This window comes from Cupressus sempervirens, chromosome 4, assembly GCF_028749045.1.
Source record: "Cupressus sempervirens isolate cs-2001-9-10 chromosome 4, ASM2874904v1, whole genome shotgun sequence".
Taxonomy (NCBI): domain Eukaryota; kingdom Viridiplantae; phylum Streptophyta; class Pinopsida; order Cupressales; family Cupressaceae; genus Cupressus; species Cupressus sempervirens.
This window is the reverse complement of record NC_143121.1, coordinates 654,024,182-654,045,588: the sequence shown is the minus strand read 5'-3', so window position 1 is coordinate 654,045,588 and position 21,407 is coordinate 654,024,182. Positions and strand designations below refer to the sequence as shown.

At 33.3% G+C, this 21,407-nt stretch overlaps 1 protein-coding gene across 1 annotated transcript; it reads left to right on the top strand.

Moving 5' to 3' along the window:
- The first annotated feature begins 1,589 nt into the window (after positions 1–1,589).
- LOC149562948 (enoyl-[acyl-carrier-protein] reductase [NADH], chloroplastic-like) lies at positions 1,590–10,414 on the top strand. Its single transcript, XM_089826394.1, has 13 exons — positions 1,590–1,894; positions 1,976–2,283; positions 6,268–6,377; positions 6,613–6,668; positions 6,797–6,881; positions 7,015–7,062; positions 7,227–7,301; positions 7,408–7,519; positions 8,561–8,612; positions 8,723–8,774; positions 9,511–9,568; positions 9,692–9,790; positions 9,920–10,414. Exons 2-13 carry the CDS (start codon positions 1,989–1,991, stop codon positions 10,087–10,089), a joined length of 1,212 nt encoding a protein of 403 aa, XP_089682520.1. The 5' UTR covers positions 1,590–1,894; positions 1,976–1,988; the 3' UTR covers positions 10,090–10,414.
- The last annotated feature ends 10,993 nt before the right edge of the window (positions 10,415–21,407 follow it).

Here is a 21,407-nt window from a genome sequence, read left to right as displayed (position 1 = left end):
ACCTTTGTTTTGCTATAATAGTTGAATCTTGCACTTTGGTATATTTGGTTTGCAAGATAATAATCTTATTTAATCTACCCAATGAAATATACTGTTGACCATTTTTGTTAGTTAGGTCTTCCTTCTTATGAAATGATTTCCAATCTCTCTCTCTATCTATTTTGAATGATTGTTCGTAGATATGCGTTTCTATCTATTTTGAATCTCAATTGTGAAATAAGTGTTAGCAAAATTGATTTGTTTGAACATGCATTGAAACAATATGATTTGAGCTAGTAATATACATAAATCTTATTAAAGTACTAATTTTTAGTACTTCCCAGTAGGCTAAGTACTATTGTGACACATTTTGAATTTTAGGCTATTACTAGTGATTAATTTTTTTGGTTTGTACGACTTAGAATTAATTGATTTTAACTTTTTTTTATCAAACTAATATGTTGCATATCATAGATGCAAGATTTTTAACTTTACAATTTGTAGAAAATATTTTGCTTAGATTTGATTGGTTGAATTCATTTAGCTCTTATATTGGCCAGGTTAGTTGATTTTTATTCAGGTGAATGTGATTCATTTTAAATATTTTTTTAATGTAAGTGGGTTGGTTTATATTTTAATATTACATTTTTTATAATATAATTTTTGTCATTCAATTAAAAATACTAAAACAAATATTTCTTATAATATATAATCATTTAAGAAATATTATTATAATAAAAATATTATAATTTATTTGTAATAAAATAGTATCATAGTATATGCAATAAAACACACACACACACACACACACATATCTATATCAAGAATTATATTAAAAAATAATATATAAATTTAAATTATAATTAATATCATTATAGAAAAATATAAATATATCATTTTTTTAAAATTAAAATATTTTATGCACTATAATATTTTTATTAAATTAAAATTATATTTATATAAAAACTAAAGACAAGCACTAAGCCACTATGTGGCAGTTGTTTAAATCTATCTTAAATCAAAATTTACACTTTGAATCTATGGGTAAAGTTGAATGGTTCTAAATGAGCCCTTTAACGATCAAGCCTTCTAGAGTGAAAACCCTAACATCATTAGACCATTGTCTCAGTCCATATTTCTTATCAAACAAACTTCAGCCTAAAGACTTACTTTCATATAGAACAACTAATTGTAAAAGATATAAAGTCCTCCATCAATTTTTTTATTAAAAACTATTAAGAAGTATTATTTCCAAATATTCAATGAAAACATTTTAGTGCACATAGTTGACATCCCCATTAAACCTTAAAATACAGTTGCTAAAATACGGTTGAAAAATGACCTAACCATATGAGGTAACCATTTCACCTAATATACTGTGAAAAAGACTTCATTAATTAAAATGCTGATAACCAACTATATGGCCTAGGAAAGATCACCATTACGTGTCCATCCCTTCCAAAATCAATAGACAACAAACCCTACCGTATTTGTTTAACTGTCCCACCTACTATAGTGAATACACAATAAACCCTAATTCTCGGGTACGAGGCGAACTCCCCAAGGTCCCTAGCCTGCATTCTTAAAGGCCTCATGCCTAATGAATGCCCGAACAATAGCTACAACGAACACTACCTACAAACAGAGATGACTAAATAAATCAAGAAATTAATGGCCTATTCGACAAAATACACTCAGCACCATTGCCATCTCAGCTCACGCATGGTGATTACCAATGATGTGGAGAACTTCAGACAAATGTCTCTGCGATAAAAACGAGGCCCAACAAGCTCAAAACTTGGTTCATGCACTCGTTATTCACAACACGCATTCAGTTCCCTTTTCTTCAATAGCTTATTTTCTAATTAGCCCTCAAAGGGATTGATTGTTTCTCTAGCCCTAGTCGAGTGTCGAGGTATGTAACAAAGCTAACAATGCCTTCTAATTTGTTATCTTTTTTGGAAGTGACTTGTAACTGATGTTATATGATTGGCAGGTGCTCGAAAATCATGGCGGCAGGACTTCAATCAACAAGGGCTGCATTCTGTTCTAACCAGACCCGTTCAGCTCGCGTCACTACTCGTACCACAGCCTGCAACTTGGCACCCAAAGTAGTTCAATTTGGCTCTTCTCCTTTATTGCCAAAAGTTGCCCCATTGCAATCATCCTCTTTTTTCCCTTGCACACTACAATTATCTAAGAGCATCAAGACAGAAGCAGTCAAGTCTAGCAGAAAATCCACCGTTGTTCATGCTTCTGCCAGTGAAAATGGGGCTGCCCCTGGACTGTCAATTGATCTAAGAGGTTTGGACATATTTCTGTTCATTTGTGTAATTGTTTTCCTTTTCTGACGAGAATAGATTGCTGGGAGTGGATGTGGGTTTGTGGAACACGTTTTAATTTTTATTGGATTAGAGTGATCTTAGATAGCTTGAGTACATTTATATTGTAGTTCAAGGTTCTCTTTTTAGTGTCACCATCATTTGGGATTCGATCAGGAGTTTGCTTGCGTGGCATATGTTATTTTGGCATTAATGTTAGCTTCATGATATCTACAGTGATCTTAGACAATTTTGTTACGCTTACGTTGTAATTCAGGCATGCAATTTACTGAAACCTAATTTTGCAGCTGGATCAGCTTATTTGGGTCTGTGGACATGTTGTTTAGTTTCAGCTTTATTGAATTCATGTTTATTTGAGTCTACAGGATTGAATTTTTATTGTAGTTTAGGGCCGAGTTTCATAGGGGACACGAGTTTGGAAATCTGATCGGCCTTTTCTGAATCATGGGTCTATCTGTTTTAAATTGATTGTCATATTATCTGAGTCAACAATAGTGAATTTTTATTGTAGTTTAGGTCTGACTTTCACAGGGACATGGGTTTGGAATCTAATCAGCCTTTTTTGAATCACGGGTCTATCTCTTTTGAATTGATTGTCTTACAACGTACCTGTTTTAGCTTTGCAACTAAGATAACGTTTTGCTGGTATTGGATGATTGTGTGTGAAAATTGTTGTTAGGGTATTTATTTTGGATTTTATTAGATTTAATATTATTTGAGATTGGTAATGTTTATATTGTAGTTTAGGCCTGGCTTTTATCAGGATTTCTATTTGTGCATTCGATAAGGGTTTTTAACCGCGGATCTTAGTTTTTGCAATAGAATACACCTGTTTTAGCTGTATGTTATTAAAAAACGAGATCAATGAAATTGGTGGTTAATCTTGCTTTTTGTGGGCATACAGTTACAAGTTTAGTAGAATTTTGTGCCCGCTCGTCATGGGAACATTGCAGATTGTAGAACCATTGCCGAGCCTCGCACCACTAAGGCTAAGAGCTAGTATGAGGCTCAAATCTCAATGCAAATCCACGTTTATTATGATGCTCGAGTGCAAAAATTGAGTGCAAAGAAGTTTTCCAGATATGATATGCTTCAGTTATCAAAGTCCAGTTTATCATGGTGGCTAAATTACATGGGAATTATACCCAATTGCATGAGGAATCATCTCAACCTGTTTTTTAATAAATTCCAAATATTATTAATCCGGTGTACCTGGCGAGAGGGTTGCCCTTACTAACAATGTAATCAATTCAATTGTTAGACACAAGCTCTTTTGTTTAGTTGTAGCTTTTGTGCATAGGATGCTTAGGTTTTGAGTCGTGACAAAGCAAATATTATGTGCTCTGTCATAGTTTTCCAATTGATGATGCAAGTATTAAAATGTATGATCCAGATTCATAAGGTATCCAAGTTCTATTGTGGGTTGCGGATTTATACTCACCAATAAGGCTCATATAATTAGCTTTGGCAACCAGTGGATTCTCCAGATCTTGTAAATATGCTTTTCAACATATCCACTTGTTCTATTTCCATCAGCACAGTTTGAAGATTAAAGCAACCTCATTGTAGCTACAAGTTGTAGACACTACTTGTTTAGGTATTCATCTTATCATTGTTTGAAGGATATATGCTGACCACATATTATTGTTATTAGCTTCAGTGACCAGATAATTCTCTAAAGCATGTAAAATTGTTTCATTAGCTTCTGAAATCAGAAAATCCTCTAAACCATATATTTGCTTTTCCACAAATCCATCATATGCACCTCCATCAAACGTAAATTACAAAACAGACTCAGTATAACCAGAGTAATTAGGAATCCATGTTCTATGGTGGCTTCCAGATTGTCAGGTGGCGACTTCGCTACCTGCATTAGATTCAGTGGCTATTGAATTCTCTTAATAAGACGAGATTACTTTACCATCTACTCACTGGATACACTTCCATTACCACCTTATGAACTCTAATATAGCCTTAGGTTTCTTAAGGACATTGTCGGACCCTTAAGATAGGTAACTTCAAATTATAATCTCTTACCTAGTAGATGTGCTTCAATTTGTTTTAGTTACAATGTATTGTTACTGCAGATTCATTCACTTTTTGCCCTCGTTTTGGGTCTGTTTTTGAAGTCAGAATTTTGCTTTTTAAATCATTCTGATGCACCTGAGGTTATCAATCTCCATTTTGTTAGAGAAGTGGCTTCTGTTTTTGATTAGGAGGACCTGTGAATGAAAAGGAACATGGGAAGATCCATAGGTGTGTGTGTGTGTGTGTGTGTAAAACTGATAAAGAGCCCTAGGGTGGCTATGGGAGGAGATAGAGGCCTACCAGAAAGAGTAATAAACATGATTGTGAAGTGGGGCACATTCAATTGTGATCAGATCACCCTCAGAGCAGAGGGGATAGTTATATTACTTCTATTGAACCAAAGGCCATGCAATGAATAGGGGGTTGGTGGACGTCCCTAATCTTACCCAAGCAAGGAGGCATACAACCCCAGCCAGGCTCATGTTATGAATTCTTTCAGCAGTAGTTTGATGGCTCCCTCCTAGTTCACCCAGATATATTATAGAGCTACGAGAGTGAAGTGAACAGATCAACCTGGGCACAAAGGACTCTAAAATACCAAAAGGTATGCTCCATAATACAATCCACATACATATGTATACATTTTTATAAATAATGCTGGGTGATTGAAAGTACTAGCTTTGCCCATATATACATGCTTATACATATATGTACATGCATATATAATCATGCTGATCAATATAATCAACAAAACTGACACTTTTATATACCAATCTTGGACAATATTTTCTTGGCCAAGATTGGAAGGCAAGGGCCAAATGTTTGTTAAAAAACTATTACTTTATCAATAAGAGGTACCAGTCTTGTCTGATTAGAGATTAGCTTATCATCTGCCTTTGAATATACAATTCTTGCTCCTTCTCCTGTACACATGTTGAATTCTCCTTTCCAAGGGTCTTGTCCACATCATTTTTGTCCCTATGTTAGTCATTCTGGTGCAAATTCGGCAGTGCCTTGGGATAATATTGTCCAGTAATTTATTTGCCCACTTGTCTTTGGCATTTTTATATTATCCTGGGCTTAGTTCCTAGTATCATATGTGGTTTGGCCCTGTAGTTTTGGTACATATCATTTCCCTAGTACTTCCATGATGATTTTTCCATATTATTCATGTTGATTTCTATTTAAGGACAACATTAGCTGACTTGTGGTTGACTTCTCAACGTCTTAGGAATACTGAAGTTTCGCTTTAATGTTTTAAATTTCTTAGTTCGACTAAAACAGCATTTTCAGCTTACTTTGAAGCATTCTTGATCAGTAATATAGACTTGCAAATATTCTGTTCTTATTCTTCTTAACTGGATGATTCAGTATTTCTTTTGGATAAAGATTTTGAACCAAAGATTGATTCAAGGTACTTAGAGCTAGGGTTCTTGACTGAATCGTATTTGGACGTGGCTGACAATATCCAAGACATTAGAATATTTGGATTCAAATTTAATATTCATCATGGGGCAAAAGAGGCAATATGGCTCAAGCAATCATAATTCTTGTACAATTGTGGCTTACTTTTTCTTTAAACTTGAAGGGCATAGTTTTATTGCCAAGGAATGTTTTATTTCATCAAATTTGGTGAAAACAGTATCATTGTGTAGCTGTTAATCTTGTTTTTTTAACCTATTAACCAGTCATCCGTTTTGTAATCCAGTAATGAGAGAGCAACACATGGATTGCTCATTACAATTTTCAGTGAAAATATAAAATAGAAGTAACTTTCTTTAGTATCACGTGTTTTAACTTTTGATTGTTGCAGTGTTAGTTGCAAACAAAATTTATGACTGATGCAATTTGGGTGCCATTGAAAAAGTTTATATTAAGCTTTTGATTTTATCTATAAATTTCTTCCTTTTCCTGTCAGGTAAAAGAGCATTTATTGCTGGAATAGCCGATGACAATGGTTATGGTTGGGCTATAGCAAAGTCCCTAGCTGCTGCTGGCGCAGAAATTCTTGTTGGCACTTGGGTTCCGGTTTGTGATAATAACTTTGAAACTGCCTTTTTTTCTAGTGAGCAGAATTTAGTGGGTTGCCTTGAAAATTGGTTGCATCTGCATAGAGAAAACTTTGCCATATCTGTAAACACATTTTAACTTCTGTTTTAGTAACTAAATAAATTATCTCTTTGTTCCTCTCTTATGTAATCACATCTCTGTTGCTTAGATTTTAACATTTTAGATTAGTCTCTAAAACTGTTTAGCTCCTCAGGCCATGAACATATTTGAAACTAGCTGGAAGCGGGGAAAGTTTGATGAATCACGGGTGTAAGGAATCTATAACTTTCTAGTTGATAAAACCTGTTGAATTCATGTTTGCGAAGCGAAAATGCTTCTATTATTGATAAATGAAATATTCTTGTATATAATTGGAGATCCATCTCTTCTTGATGCAGATTGCCAAATGGGTCATTGATGGAGATCTCTAAGATTTATCCTATGGATGCAGTTTATGATACCCCTGAGGATGTTCCTGAAGATGTAAACTTTCACAGTGACGCTAAATGATTAATCATATTTTGTAGATCACATTATTTTTTAAATATTTGATTAATTTTTTGATTGTTTAAGCTTTATTATTTTAATTTGAGGAGTAACGTTTGTTATCTTCCAGGTAAAATCAAATAAAAGATATGCCGGAGCTTCCAATTGGACTGTACAGGTATTTAGTCTGGGCATTGCACTCACTAAAGATGCAATCAGGAGATAATCAAAATATCGTGTGTTTGTATTGTTTAATCCTTGATATTTCAGCATGTTCTAATCAAAAGTTTGTGCCCTATATTCTACACTGGTGATAATATCTGATTACATAAAAATAAACAGGAACTTGCAGAGTGTGTTAAACAAGATTTTGGAAGTATTGATATTCTTGTGCATTCACTTGCAAATGGTCCAGAGGTAAGGGCAAATGTTTAAATGCCCGTGTCATCTGTTTTTTTGTGCTAGCTTATCTTGCTTTTATATTATTTTGCTTGTTATATAAAAGAAAAATTCATCTTGACAGGTGACTAAACCTCTCCTTGAAACTTCAAGAAATGGATATCTTGCAGCAGTCTCAGCATCAAGTTATTCTTTCATATCATTACTAAAATACTTTATTCCAATTATGAATCCTGGTTAGTAAGATTCTGTTTGTCTTCATTAGCAAATCTCTTGTGGCATTTCCTTTTTATCGACACTGAGATTTGGTCATGGTAGTTCCATGTTCAGCTTGATGGAAATGCATTGTTCATCTTTTGTTTAAGTAGCCTATCTTTGAGAAATTTGGTGTTGTATTGTTGAATGGAAAATAATGTTTTATCGGTGGGCAGGCATCCTAACTTTTAAGTATATAGGCTGGGTGGAGAATACCCATCCTTTAACCAACCTCTATTCTCACAATGGAATTTCTTGTCCTTGTATTAAGTAGGGTTCCCAGTTTGATAGAAATGTTTTGTCCATCTTGTCTATATGGGCTGTAGCCTGTTATGCAATTTTGTTGCGTATGTAGTATTGATGCAAGTCGAAGGTTCTGTTGTTGATTGCATTTCCTAACTGTCAATCATGTATGTTGTGAAGAATTGTGATGCTCTACAGATTTTGTACTCAAAATGGATTGTCAGTGGGCAGGCATCCAAACTTTTAAGTATATAGGCTGTGTGGAGTTTACCTATCCTTAAACCATCTATTCTCTCAATGGAAGTTCTTTTCCTTGTATTAAGCAGGGTTCCCAGTTTGATTGAAATGTTTTGTGCATCTTGTCTATATGGGCTGTAGCCCGTTATGTGATGTTGTTGCTTATTTCGTATCGATGCAAGTGGAAGGTTCTGTTGTTGATTGTGTATCCTAACTGTCAATCATGTACATTGTGAAGAATTGTGATACTCTAGATTTTGTACTCGAAATGTATTGTCTTTCTGCCTTGTATCTCATTGAAAGGGTTTGTCTGTGAATATTTGCCTATGTATTATGGAATGAAAATGAAGGCTTTTTGTCGATTGGTTTTCTTGCTGTCAGGCATGCATGTTGCAAAATATTGCTATCATCTTAACAATTTCTATGCATTAACTTTTTTTGTTGATTGGGTTCCTTGCTGTCAAGCATGCATGTTGCAAAGAATAGCGATCCTCTAAACAATTTCTATGCTCAAGATATATTTCCTTGACCATATATTGCAGGAGGTTCAACGATATCTCTCACCTATATTGCATCAGAAAGGATCATTCCAGGGTAAGCTAATATTGAATTTGTTACGACTCTCCATTCTTGAATATGGTCAAAAAGGCCTCCAGGACATAAGGAGTAAACTAAATATGCAAGTGAATTTGGGTTACTTGCAGATATGGCGGTGGAATGAGCTCTGCAAAATCTGCTCTTGAAAGTGACACTAGGGTATTCCAACATATATTGTTGCTTCTTTTTTGTCAGAATATAGGTGTTACAATGTGAATTGATATATGAACATAGTTATTATGAAAGTGTTGGCAGGGCATTTCTTCAGCTTTTGTGCATAGGATAAATAGGATAATGGTTTAGTTTGACGGGTAGTTTGTGAAATAGGAGATTCTTAAAAGGACTCTAGAATGAATGGTTCATAATGCACAATGCTTCTTTTTTTGTTAGAATATAGGTGTTACAATGTGAATTGATACATGAACATAGTCATATGAAAGTGTTGGCAGGGCATTCCTTAGCTTTTGTGCATAGGATAATGGTTTAGTTTGACGGGTAGTTTGTGAAATAGGAGATTCTTAAAAGGACTCTAGAATGAATGGTTCATAATGCACAATGCTTGCTGAAGATTTTGTAAATGGGGTAGAAAGCTAATTGGGTTTGATCTTGGGGGAAAACTCAAATGGTTAAGCAAGCTTGAGTCAGAGTAGTGCTGGGATGTGTGACCTCTTGGGAAGTTGTGATGCTTCACCTCTGAGAGCATCACCTTGATGCAGTGAGATGCTAAGTGGACTAGTCATGCTCATGAGAGATAGGTCTAAGTGAACCACTACTCATAAAATGGGTCCATTGAGATTAAATTAAAACTGTGGAATTGAAATCCTGATAAAGCATTGTAACTTAACCTGTACGTATTCAATTTTGGAAAGCTCTGACTGACTACCTAAATCTGTAGGTGCTTGCCTTTGAAGCAGGAAGGCGCTACAATGTAAGAGTAAATACAATTTCAGCAGGTACTGTTAGAGGAACAAACTTTGATGCCAATGAAATTTCTTGATATTAAGTGGAGGATTGATCCCATTATGTACTTACATTATATGTATCATTGTCTTGTCCTTCATCTTTCCACTCTGCAGGACCTTTGAGTAGCAGAGCTGCGAAGGCCATTGGATTTATAGATACCATGATTGACTACTCAACTGCAAATGCTCCCTTGCAGAAGGAGTTGCTGGCGGGTAATTGCATTTCATTGTTAAATGATTTTTTTCCAAACAAATACTATGTTTTTGTATGGCTAGGCTATGTTGTTCATCAGGGAATAGGTTAATTTTATCTAATATATAGTTTCTGAATTGGTTTTTCAGATGAGGTTGGAAATGCAGCTGCATTTTTGTCCTCTCCACTAGCTTCTGCAATAACTGGAACAATTACCTATGTGGACAATGGCTTGCATGCTATGGGAGTTGGGGTGGATAGTCCAGCATTCTCTGAATTGGCAATGCCACAAGCAGAGAAAAGCAAGGTTCCAGCGTGATTTTTTATTATAGATTGACCAGTCTTAAGTGAATCAAGAGGTTTTCTGCTATCGGTTTTCTTCTAGAAGCAGTCATTTTTCATTTGGTAAAGAATGGGTAGTCTGTCATAATGATGTTCACATATTTTTATTGGTAGCCAACATAAAAATATCTTTTTATGAGCAAAAGATCTGAGAAATCAGAAATAGGAGGCCGTTCTTCTCCAAATGAAAATGTTAATTATAAAAACATTGGCTGTATAGAGGAATTTTTGCTCACATGACAGCTGTTCATCTACTTGTGATAATTATTTGACTATGCTAGTTTTGAATAGTTTTTCATCAAGCATATTGGTTCCGATCTACTCCAAGATTATTGGATCATCCAATTTCTATTGAATTTTCAAGTTATATGTTCGGATCATCCAATTTATAGTGAATTTTCAAGTTATATCTTCTGGCTTAGGTGGGAGAAAGCTACATGAATCTGATGGGTTTCCAGACCATTGTCCAATTCTTTTGCTAGAATAAATAGCCTACATTCAGACTGCTTAATTGTAGACTACTACTTCAAAAAGAACTTTAATAACCAGCTCAAAATAACTAGATCTAATTTTACATCCAGTCTTTTACCCCTTCCTATAAAATAATACTAGCCACATATTGCTTGGAATTTCATAAAATAAAGGTAGGGGCTAGCTATTAGTCATATCCAGTACCCCACATGTGGTTGGATATCCACACATAGCATGATTATTTTGGGCACATGATAAGATATATAACTTAATTGAGGAGGTTTTATTTTTGTGAATGAAAATTTGATCATAAGCTTTTAAAAAGTTCCTTTAGAAGTATAGAACATAACACTAGAAATTATCGGGTGGGTTGTCTTTGAGGCTTGAACTTGGCTCTTATTATAGTAAGACTAAACATGCTCTATTACTGTATTATTGTATACCTGTAAGCCTATGGAGTGTGAACAAAACTGCAGAGGACATTACTGATTATTTTAAAACTAATTCCACCCTCTACAGAATGTTATCCTTAAAGAGGCTTAGGTGTTCAAGGTGATGCTGTCATTGGTCCTTTTGTACCTTAAGGTTTGCTTCTATGAGAAAAGATTTAATGCCCATGGAACATGCCTGTTCCTGTCATGGCCAGCACCTACTATTTTCAACCCATTTTACTACTTATTTAACTTGTTCGCCATTGAATATGGTTAAGTTAAGCCTTAATATGCAGTTTTCTCTAGAAGCAAAGAATAAGGAAATATTGTTTACCACTAGAAATAACAAATTATTATCCCAAGATAATTGAGACCTACGGAAATGCCAGTTGTTTTACTGTTTCCATATTTATTCTACACGGGATAGAATATACCATTTTGCAAAGGCTTTAAATTTTGTTTACAATTTCAATACACAACGCTTTAGCAGAGATATCATTGATACGAATCAAAGGTCTTCCTCGCAACCCTCCAACAAGAATCGGAAAACTGTATAGGCATGGGTGTAGACAGCAAGTGTCATGGTTATCTTGACAAAAATGATGCAATGTTCTAAAGAACCCCAAGGTCTCAGCGTCAAAATGCGAGCAAAGTAGCATGTCTGAATTTACTTACCCTTCTAAATGGTTTCAAGTTTTCCTGCATCACATCATATGCTCGAGTGCTATAAATTGCCATCAATTTAGTATTTTTGCTTTTCGTGTTATCATTTTGCAACCTTAAGCTACCATTTACTTGATTACAGAGGTGGGGAATTGCTTACCTTCTATTGTACTGCTACACATTTCAAAGCCCTTGAATGCTGTTCACGAGTAATGAATGGTATATACAACATTGTTTACTGTATCCTCACTATAGTGTATTTCATTGCTGTGAGGATCATGCGCCACATGTGATAGTTGAATCCACTGGTTTTATTCCGCTGAGAAAAGCAACTACCTGCAATTGTTATTTGTAACTTAGGGCCCGTTTGGTTGCTGGAATTAACCTGGAATAAGGAAACGGGAATAGGAAAATTGGAATAAATCTATTCCAATTTTGGTCCAATGCAAGAATAAATCTAATTCCAAAAAAATACTTGGAATTAGATTTATTCTCATTTTGGACCAAAATTGGAATAGATTTATTCCAATTTTCCTATTCCCGTTTCCTTATTCCAGGTGAATTCCAGCAACCTATATTAACACACCTTATGAAATCTTCAGTGCTCTACAACACTGCAATACATGTACATACACAATAATTGTACAGAGTTGTATTAGCATAAATATTGAATAGCTATAGAAATTTTTGGACCTTTTTTTGGGTTATAAAATCATTTTTGATTTATATATGATTATATCGCATTTCACAAGAAGCTAACAAATTCAAGAGTATAGTAAAATTCATATATATATATATATATAGGTAGGCTGACAAAGTCCAGGCTTAAATAAAATAAGATTTTAAATTATATTAAATTCTATTTAATCTAGAGTATTTAACTCACATAAATATGTTTAACAAGAAACCTACGAGTTTAGGTATTAAGAACCATATATTGTTTGTGCTTACTATGGAGTTTGATCTAATCTATGATGCATTTGATTATAGTTTTATTTAATAGGTGTACGATCTCATTTGTAACAGCATGGTAATGGGTAGCCTATGTTGCATATTTTTCGGTGTAATATGATAGACATGTATTTAACAACATATTATGGTAAGATATTATAGTAAGTTATGCTTTATGATAATTATTGTTTTCTTTGAATAATACATTATAATTTGTATAATTGGCTAAATAAGAAAGCAAATATAGATGATGGTTGTATAATGTGAGCCTGATTTTATTTGTAAAGGAATATTGGCGTGGGATGGATGATAAATTATGCACCTTTCTTAATTAAATATATTAAACAAACAAATCATAGCGAATTATACTTCTAATTAGCATTTACTTTGAAAGTACATTCCATGCAAAGTCACAATCTTTAATATATTTAATATTGTTTTTAAATTTGGGGGATTTGTTTGAGGGAATAAATCTTTTGGGATCTAATGAAATTTGTGTGTCATATATATGAGGGAATACATGTTTTAGGATCTAATGAAATAGATTTGTGTGGGCTTTGTTTGGGGGAAAATGAGGTTATTTATAGCCTAATTGTAATAGAATTGAGTTGAATGTATTATGAAGGGAAATTACATGAAATCTAGGGAGAAGGCAAAGTGCATGGCATTCCACTTTCACATGAAAACAATGATGAGCATGGATGGTAAAAGAGTTTTGGAAATTTAGTGTTCTCTATGTTGGCCTATATTAATTTAACAAAAGTAGTAGCTAATTCTTAATATAAATGTTTTTTCTAATAATTGAGTTTTTAATTGTGAAGTTTTTTCTTGATAATTGAGTTTGGAGAACCTAAGGAGAGATTAAGCATCATGGCAATGATAGCTGAAATCACATGGCTTGAAGTTGCATATGGCCACAAACATGCTAAAATAAATCATATGACTAGCCAATTCTTGCCATAAATGCTTTCCTTGATAGTTGAGTATATAATTTTTATTTTCCTACATTAAGTCAACACATGCAGAGAGGCTATTTCTCACCATAAATGCTTTCATTGATAATTGAGTCCAAAGAACCTATGAATGTAGAGAGATAAAGTATCATGCCAAGGATACTTGAAATCACATGGATTCAAGTTGCATATGGCCACAAAGTATATGCTAAAATAGACCATATTTTATGTTTTATTTGACTAAATTCATTTCTTGGTAATTCACATAGTCAAGAATTATCTACAATAGATGAACATTAGTAGTTTGAGTTGTGAATTTGATTTAAAAAAAATAAAAACCCGACATTCTTGCTAAAGCCATATACCAAAAGAGTACTTGATACATTATAATTCTTTTAATTATATAAGGATAAAAATGTTCCAAGTCAACCTAATTCAAAATACCAATTCATTTTAAAAAACAAAAATCATAGCATCCACAATTCAACCATCACCACCACTTTAAAATACGTCCTCAACTTGATGCTACCATCTTACTCACCTACCACCAAACCTAAATCTTGTTTTCCTATTATTCTTCAAAACTATCAATCTTTACGTTTTAACTCCAAATAGGTGAGTTGCTTGGAGTGAATGAGACCTTCCTAAAAAAGAGAAGGCTATACACATTTATCACACCTAATCAACCATATCATAGGATTGCCTTTAAATTGCTTACATACAGGACTAGAGCCTTATAGAAGGTCATTAGATCATCATCATACTCAAACTATTTTAAATTTTAATATGACGGGCCACAATTTCCTCCCATAAGCACCTTTTTTGCCATCCTCTTAGTAGGAGAGCTCATCCTCACCCAACATATGTCCATAACAATAGAGAGTGAATCTTGAAGCTACTTAAGAATATTGTCCACCTTGTTTTGATTTTCTTTCTATGTTCTTTGTTTGTCTCAATATTCTTCCATATGATTGAATACTAAAAAACAATTGTGTTTACGAAGCTCTCCTTCCCTAGAAGTTTATTGATGAATAAAAGTGAGGTAGGATTAGTGATAGAGAATCTATTTAGTAGATTCCTACCAGAGATTTTGCATCGATGAGATTCTTCACTTTGCTTCTAGTGCATTGTAACTTCATTTCAATAGCACCTTTTAGATGCCCACATACTAACCCAAAAGTTGGAAATAAAAAGTACATCAAAATCAGATCAATCTTTTAATATGGACCACACTTCCATAAAAGCTCAATTTGATATACACCATGTAAGGGAGATGAGCTCCAACTAATAATCACACATTGTTTACTGAAGGGGTTGTTTCATGTAGCTTCAAACAAAGGCACTCATAAACAAGAAAAAAATAAAGAGCACAAATCAAATGCAACAACATTTCAAATATAAAACAATAGAGATCTATAAGAGGCATAGTTCAAAATCAAAAATGAGGAAATATCATATTGACAGTTGGGCTTGTTATTTGCTAGCACCAAGAAATACAACATGCCAATTCTTATATTTGCAAGAAAATTTACACTTATGTTCTCTTAAGAGAAACAAAAAATGAAGTAAAACACATGCTATCAAATTACCATCTTGTGGGGTTTAGACCTCAAATTTGTAATATGGGGATGCAGTCTCCCATTTGTGGCCTCACTATTTCATTGGTCACATTAATAGTTTACTAGGCACTTAAATTTAGCAGAAAGAGTTTGACTTGAAACTCAAGGCAATCAACAATTGAGATTACACGAGAGAAATTAAGTGTCGAGTCAAGATAAATGGAAAAATTGCAATTTCAAGTGGACGAGGAAATAAACATTAGAAAGATTAAGAAAGAATAAATATTAGAAATATTTATTTTCAACAAAATGCACTATTTGAAAGTAGAGGAAAGGAACAATAATGAATAAATTGAGTGGAGAAATAGAGGAGTTTAAATAGGAAGAGGGAATGATTAAGTGAGGAGATAAATTAACAAGTAGGAGTGAGAATTGTAGACAAATTGGGATGAAAATTATATAAGTGGAGTGAGTTAATAAATCTAAATTTATTGATTCCCTTACATGATAATTAATTAGACTTGTATTAAATAATATAAAATTAATTAATTGGGAAAGTGATAGAAAATGTATAAACAAATAAAGATGTTTATTTATCAAAGAAGGAACATTAGGATTGGGGGAAAATAATTTGTTTCCCTTAGGACCAACTAATGCCAAGAAGATAAAGATTAAAAAATTGTCAAAATTATTTAATCAAATTAATGGAGAGTGATCAAGAACAAATTGATAGGAGACAACAAGACTAAAAGATACAATCAATAATCAGTTAAATAATTAATATTATTTAATTAATAAGGGAAAAACAAGACGTCGATGAATGATAAAGACCAAATGAACGTCATAGAAGACATGTTAAAAAGCACGATAATAAATGTTAACCATTTATGCTACCCAGTGTCTACAAAGAATAAGCTTCAAAAATCATAGAACCCTCAACGAGCTTTGAGATAATGATAATCAAGTCTTCTATAATCAAGTGCCTATAATTTGAAAACATAAACACCTTTAAGTCTTCCAATATATCTTTCAATCTCACTTTATTTTTTTACTTTGTACGTAAGAAAATTGAGTGGTTTGTGATAAATTTGGTGGTGTCATTCTTGAGAAGGAACCAATCACCTAAGAGCTAAGATGCTCTCTAAAATATTGTTAAAATTTGAGTTCATAAAAAAATCTAAAGTATGTTTCCACACTATTGAAGATCATATTTTTCTACCTTTTGATTGCCTTATTAAAAATGACAATAATTTTAGAATAATTTTAGAATGTAGATTATATGGCTAGTTTTATTTAAAAAAACATAATTTTAATGAACTAATAACTATCATACATGTGTGCCAAATCATGGTCAACATTGACTTATGTAGATTAAAATAGTAAAGCCTATGCTATTTGTGGGGGTATATGTGGACAAAAGAAACCATGTATGATGTAATTTCTTAAACTCATCAATAAATAAATATTGTTGGTAAAAAATGCTTAGTGGCTAAATCGTAACAAGAAGGAAAATATATTTACATATGCTGCACAAGAAATTGATTAGCTTGAACTTTGCTTTTTAATAAACTTATTGCAATGAAATACGAATGACACGTCTCAAACAAATTTTGTATAAAAGTGGTTATTAAAATATTGACTATTAAGAAATATAGATGACATTGTAATGTTTTTGACATAAGATATTCTTAAATACATTTAGATGGTATTTTAAATTTCTTATTATCCAAGTTTTAATAATGATATTGAAGAGATTTAGGTATAATGCCTATTGGACTGGGTATGATTTATTAATGCATTTCAAGTATAAGATTCTCTATGTTGGTAAATGGATTGTCATGTGGTTTCTTTGACACAATGAATGATCTCCAATAAAGTGATCCTCTATCACCATTTCTATTTGTGATTATAGACGAGGCTATAATAAGATCAATTGAGATGTCTAGAAGGGAAGCTCTATGGAACAATTTTATAGTTGTACAAAATGTTGATCTTATCACAACTCTTACAAATTAAAAATAATGCAACTATGGTGAACAAACATTGAGTAAGAAAAGGAAATTGGGAAAGCATTGGAGTTGTATGTAGAAGTGTTTGGATAATTAATCATGAAGGACAAATTAAAGATATGTCTCTTTAATACCAAGAAACAAATTCAAAAGTAGATTGCTATCATTTTGGATATTCCATTGATTCCATTCGTTGAAGTATATAGGAGCGCCTTTGTGAGAATCATCTTGGAGAAACAAGCAATTGAGTGTTGGAATAAAATATCCTTTTCTTGGAAGGGTTAATGGATTATGGTTGGTAGAATTACAATGATTAAGGTGATTCTTGCTACAATGCCACTTTAAACTGTCAAAATTTCAAATGAATAATAAAGAATTGTCAAACATTAATACCACACTATATAAACTATTGTGGGAGGGTCCAATGAAGCAAAATGTAACACCCCTATTACACTGGGGTATAGTAAAATATAATACGAAGGATTGTGAGGGGGGGGTGTGTGAGTATACAAATTTGCAATTAAATTTTTGTAAGGTTTTTCAATGACTATTTGGTATTGAATACAAATTATGATATAAAAAGGATGAGTTTTGATTTGTTCCTAATCAATTAAGAAGCTAAGATTCTCCTTATTGACTTAGTGACATCTAGATGCATTTTTATCAATAGGGACTCCAACAAGATAATTTGGTGTGTGCCAAAGTTAGAAAAGTATTTCTTAAGACTATGATACCAAATTCAAAATAACTTCTAAGTTTGTTTATGGCCAAGAAAATAGTGCTAGGTAAAATGGGTGTTTCCAAAAATTGTTTTATTTGCATGAATGACCTTGCATCAACACATTCATATGAGAGATTATTTGCATATAATTAATAGTAAGGGTCAAAACTAGTGTGTACTATACAAGTTTGATGAGGAATTAATTATTGAATTGGTCCTTTGTCATTTCCTATAGGGATTGGTCATATAATAAACTAGGTTGTTTGAGCCATGATAAAATAATGTGTTGGATTTCTTTAAGAGTTGCTAGAATTATGAAAGATTAATTTTTGAGTAAGGTTTGGATTGATTTTTTGGAAATTCATATTTGGAATGAGTAAAAAAATATAATCAACTTAGGACTTTTAATGACATTGCAAGTAATGTGGAAGATGTGATTTCTTTGATTGAGTAGAATGTGTCAACATGGATGAATGCATATGTAATATATCATCAAGGAATGATAAAATAGTATATGAGTTTAATAGAATCAAGTAATACATTTAATTCAATCACATGATACACATGAAGATCTAAAGTTCAACCCTCTAGACTAGGTCAAATTGTTAGCAAGCGACACCACATATGGAATAATTAAAGCCTAAACTAGACCAAGAGAGGGAAAGGTATTAAAATATATTAGACATGATATACATGATAATTTAAATCACCCAATACACTCTCTTAAGTTTTAAAACATAACTTAAAAAATTGAACCTTTTCTTAGGTTCTAGGACCCACAAATAGGCTTTGCCAAGCACTAAATTGTAATAAAATGTTGTAGCTAATATATAAAACAATTATAAATCTACTCAAATATCCTCCAAGGGTTATAGGACTCAACCATATTTTCAAAAAAAATCTTAAAAAAAGGAAAGCAAATGCTCTTAACTTGTGAAATCCTCTATGGAATCAATTGTAGCACTAGGGCTCTCATAATGGACACAAATGCCTAGAATGGAAACTAGTATGATTTTAGGATACTAGAATATGTTAGAGTAAAAGGTTAATTTAATTTCATTCATTAAATTACCTTTACTCCCTTCTTAAGATTTCACTTTATGAACCTTGCATTTCTATTTAATAATTAATTAAAATTATTAAATGTCATTTACCTCTTAGGGTTTCAATCTCCTTCATAAGGATTGATCAGTTGTAAATTCATTCATTCTATTTTGCACAAGTAAATTTAGTTTTCTTGTTTATTAAGCAAACCCTTCTCTCTCCCTACCTTTCTTTCTTCCTTGTAATAGGTTATTTGAATGCAGGATATCCAGGGATCTATGAATGTGTTCATCATTAAATTCTACATGGTATCAGAGCCTTGCCTATGGCTGCCTGTTCTTGTTTAAAGAAAAAGAAGAACAAGGGTTTGATAGAACAAATTGACATTTTTCAAGTTTTCTCTATGAAATAGGGGGTCTCTAATTTTTGGAGCACTTTGAGGCCAAATAGAGCTCACAGTTGAATTTAGAAGGTATCAAAGCCCCCATTTTCAAATAAAGTTTGTCAATTTTGGACAACGTTGACCTGGGAGGCAATTTTTTTTGCATACCAGGTCCGTATGGCCTTTGACAAGCAAAACGAGACACAAAGTCCATTTTTATTTTATTAAAAAAAAAAAACATTTTAAAATGTTGGTAGTTTATTTTTTTGGCTCAACGGTTGACTAACCGCTAGTAGTTTTGATAACCACCAACGGTCACCACCTGTGGCATTTTAACCACAACGGCTCTCCACCGTAGCTCCTTCCTGCGGCCACCACTTCCCTCCCACCATCGGTGGATGCTGCCAACCCACTGCCTCCAGCAGCGCCGCCCTTCATACATCATCCAACCACCATCGCACCACCTAGGCCCCACCACTGTGCTACCACGGTGGATTTTTTTTTTTTAAAAGTTTTATTTATCATTCCGGGGGCCCTGTTGGTTGTTTGACAATATCTTGAACATATGGGGGTCTTTTTTCAATCTGAAAGAAGTGCCAAAAAGATGATTAAGAGACGGAGACAACAACACATGTATTTTTTTGAATTTTTTCCAGTTTGGAACCTATTTTTGTGCTTGAAGTCTGTTGATGTATTCCATCTTCCCAAGGGCGCAACTTCTTCATTATAGCTCTATTTTTTGATACAAAAAAAGTGCTAGAAATCTCTTCTCGATACCTATCCAGATTCTCTTCTATTTTCATCATTATTTCTCAAAGGTATATTTGATAGTCAAATTAAAGCTTTTTTTCTCTCTTCTTGTTTACACATTCCTTTTAGCAGCTGGGGTTCGATTTTTTGTATTGTGAGGGGTGTTTTGTATTATTGTTTTTGTTATTTACATCAATAAACTATAACATTTAAAAAAAAATATCCAACACCTAAAACAATGGCCGAGACCTCTTCTTGTCTAAAAATTCTAACCCCTCATAACTATCACACATGGAAGACCTTGATGACACAACTCCGGTCAAAACGGTTGTGGTCTTGTTTAGATACAGTGCAACCAATATTTCAGAGTAAAAAATTAGACTTTGTAGCACAAGAACAAGATGGATGAGGCAATGGGGTTGATTGCTTTATAGGTATCCGATAGTCTACAATTTCATCTTGATGGGTGCAATACCCCTCTAGCTATGTGGACCAAGCTTGAAGGCTTGTTTAGTACAATGAATGAGTTCAGGGCACTTTAGATTGAGGTAGATCTTACCTCTCTCGTATCGAATTCTTTTCCTTCCATTGAAGAATTATTTATGAAGTTCAATCAACAAAGATCTTTATTCCAAGGTTGTGGGAAAACCAAGACTGACACTTAGTAAGACTAATACTTAGTACATCTATCTAATTCTTTCTAAGCTTTATGGAAACTTTTAGATTTTCTATCTAATTCTTTCTAAGCTTTATGGAAACTTTTAGATTTTGGATTCTACCTTCTATTCTACCAAAGATGCTTTGGGTAATATATTTACCATGCCATCCTTTGAGGTTTTTTGTGATCATTTGACTTGAGAGTAGGGTAAGATCTCTCAGGTGGATTCTCTCACAGATTCATAAACTTATCCATTGGTAGCTCAACCATCTTTAGGGATGAAGGAGAAGACACATATATCTCATTCTGTAGTCTCAAATTGATTCTAGAACTCACTGTTCATTAGGGCCACCTCCTTCTAAGGGGGGTAAACACAAGCTAGAAAGACCAAAGTGCGCTTATTGTAATAAGCCTAATCATGATGAGTCACATTGCTATGAGAAGAAGTTAGATGGCTATGCCAAACAAGTTTCAGATTTGACTGCTCTCCTTTAAAAGAATAACATTGATATTCCTTCTACTTCTCACAGACCATCTTCATCATCATCATTTCAATCAGATGGTAAAGATATAGGAAAGGGTCATGCACTATGTGCAATTGCTACTTCACCCTCTTCTAGATGGTTGCTGGATTTAGGTGCTTCACACCATATGGCATCTTCTCAAGATTTTTTCTCTTCTTTTGAGGCTTCTCCTACTCCAC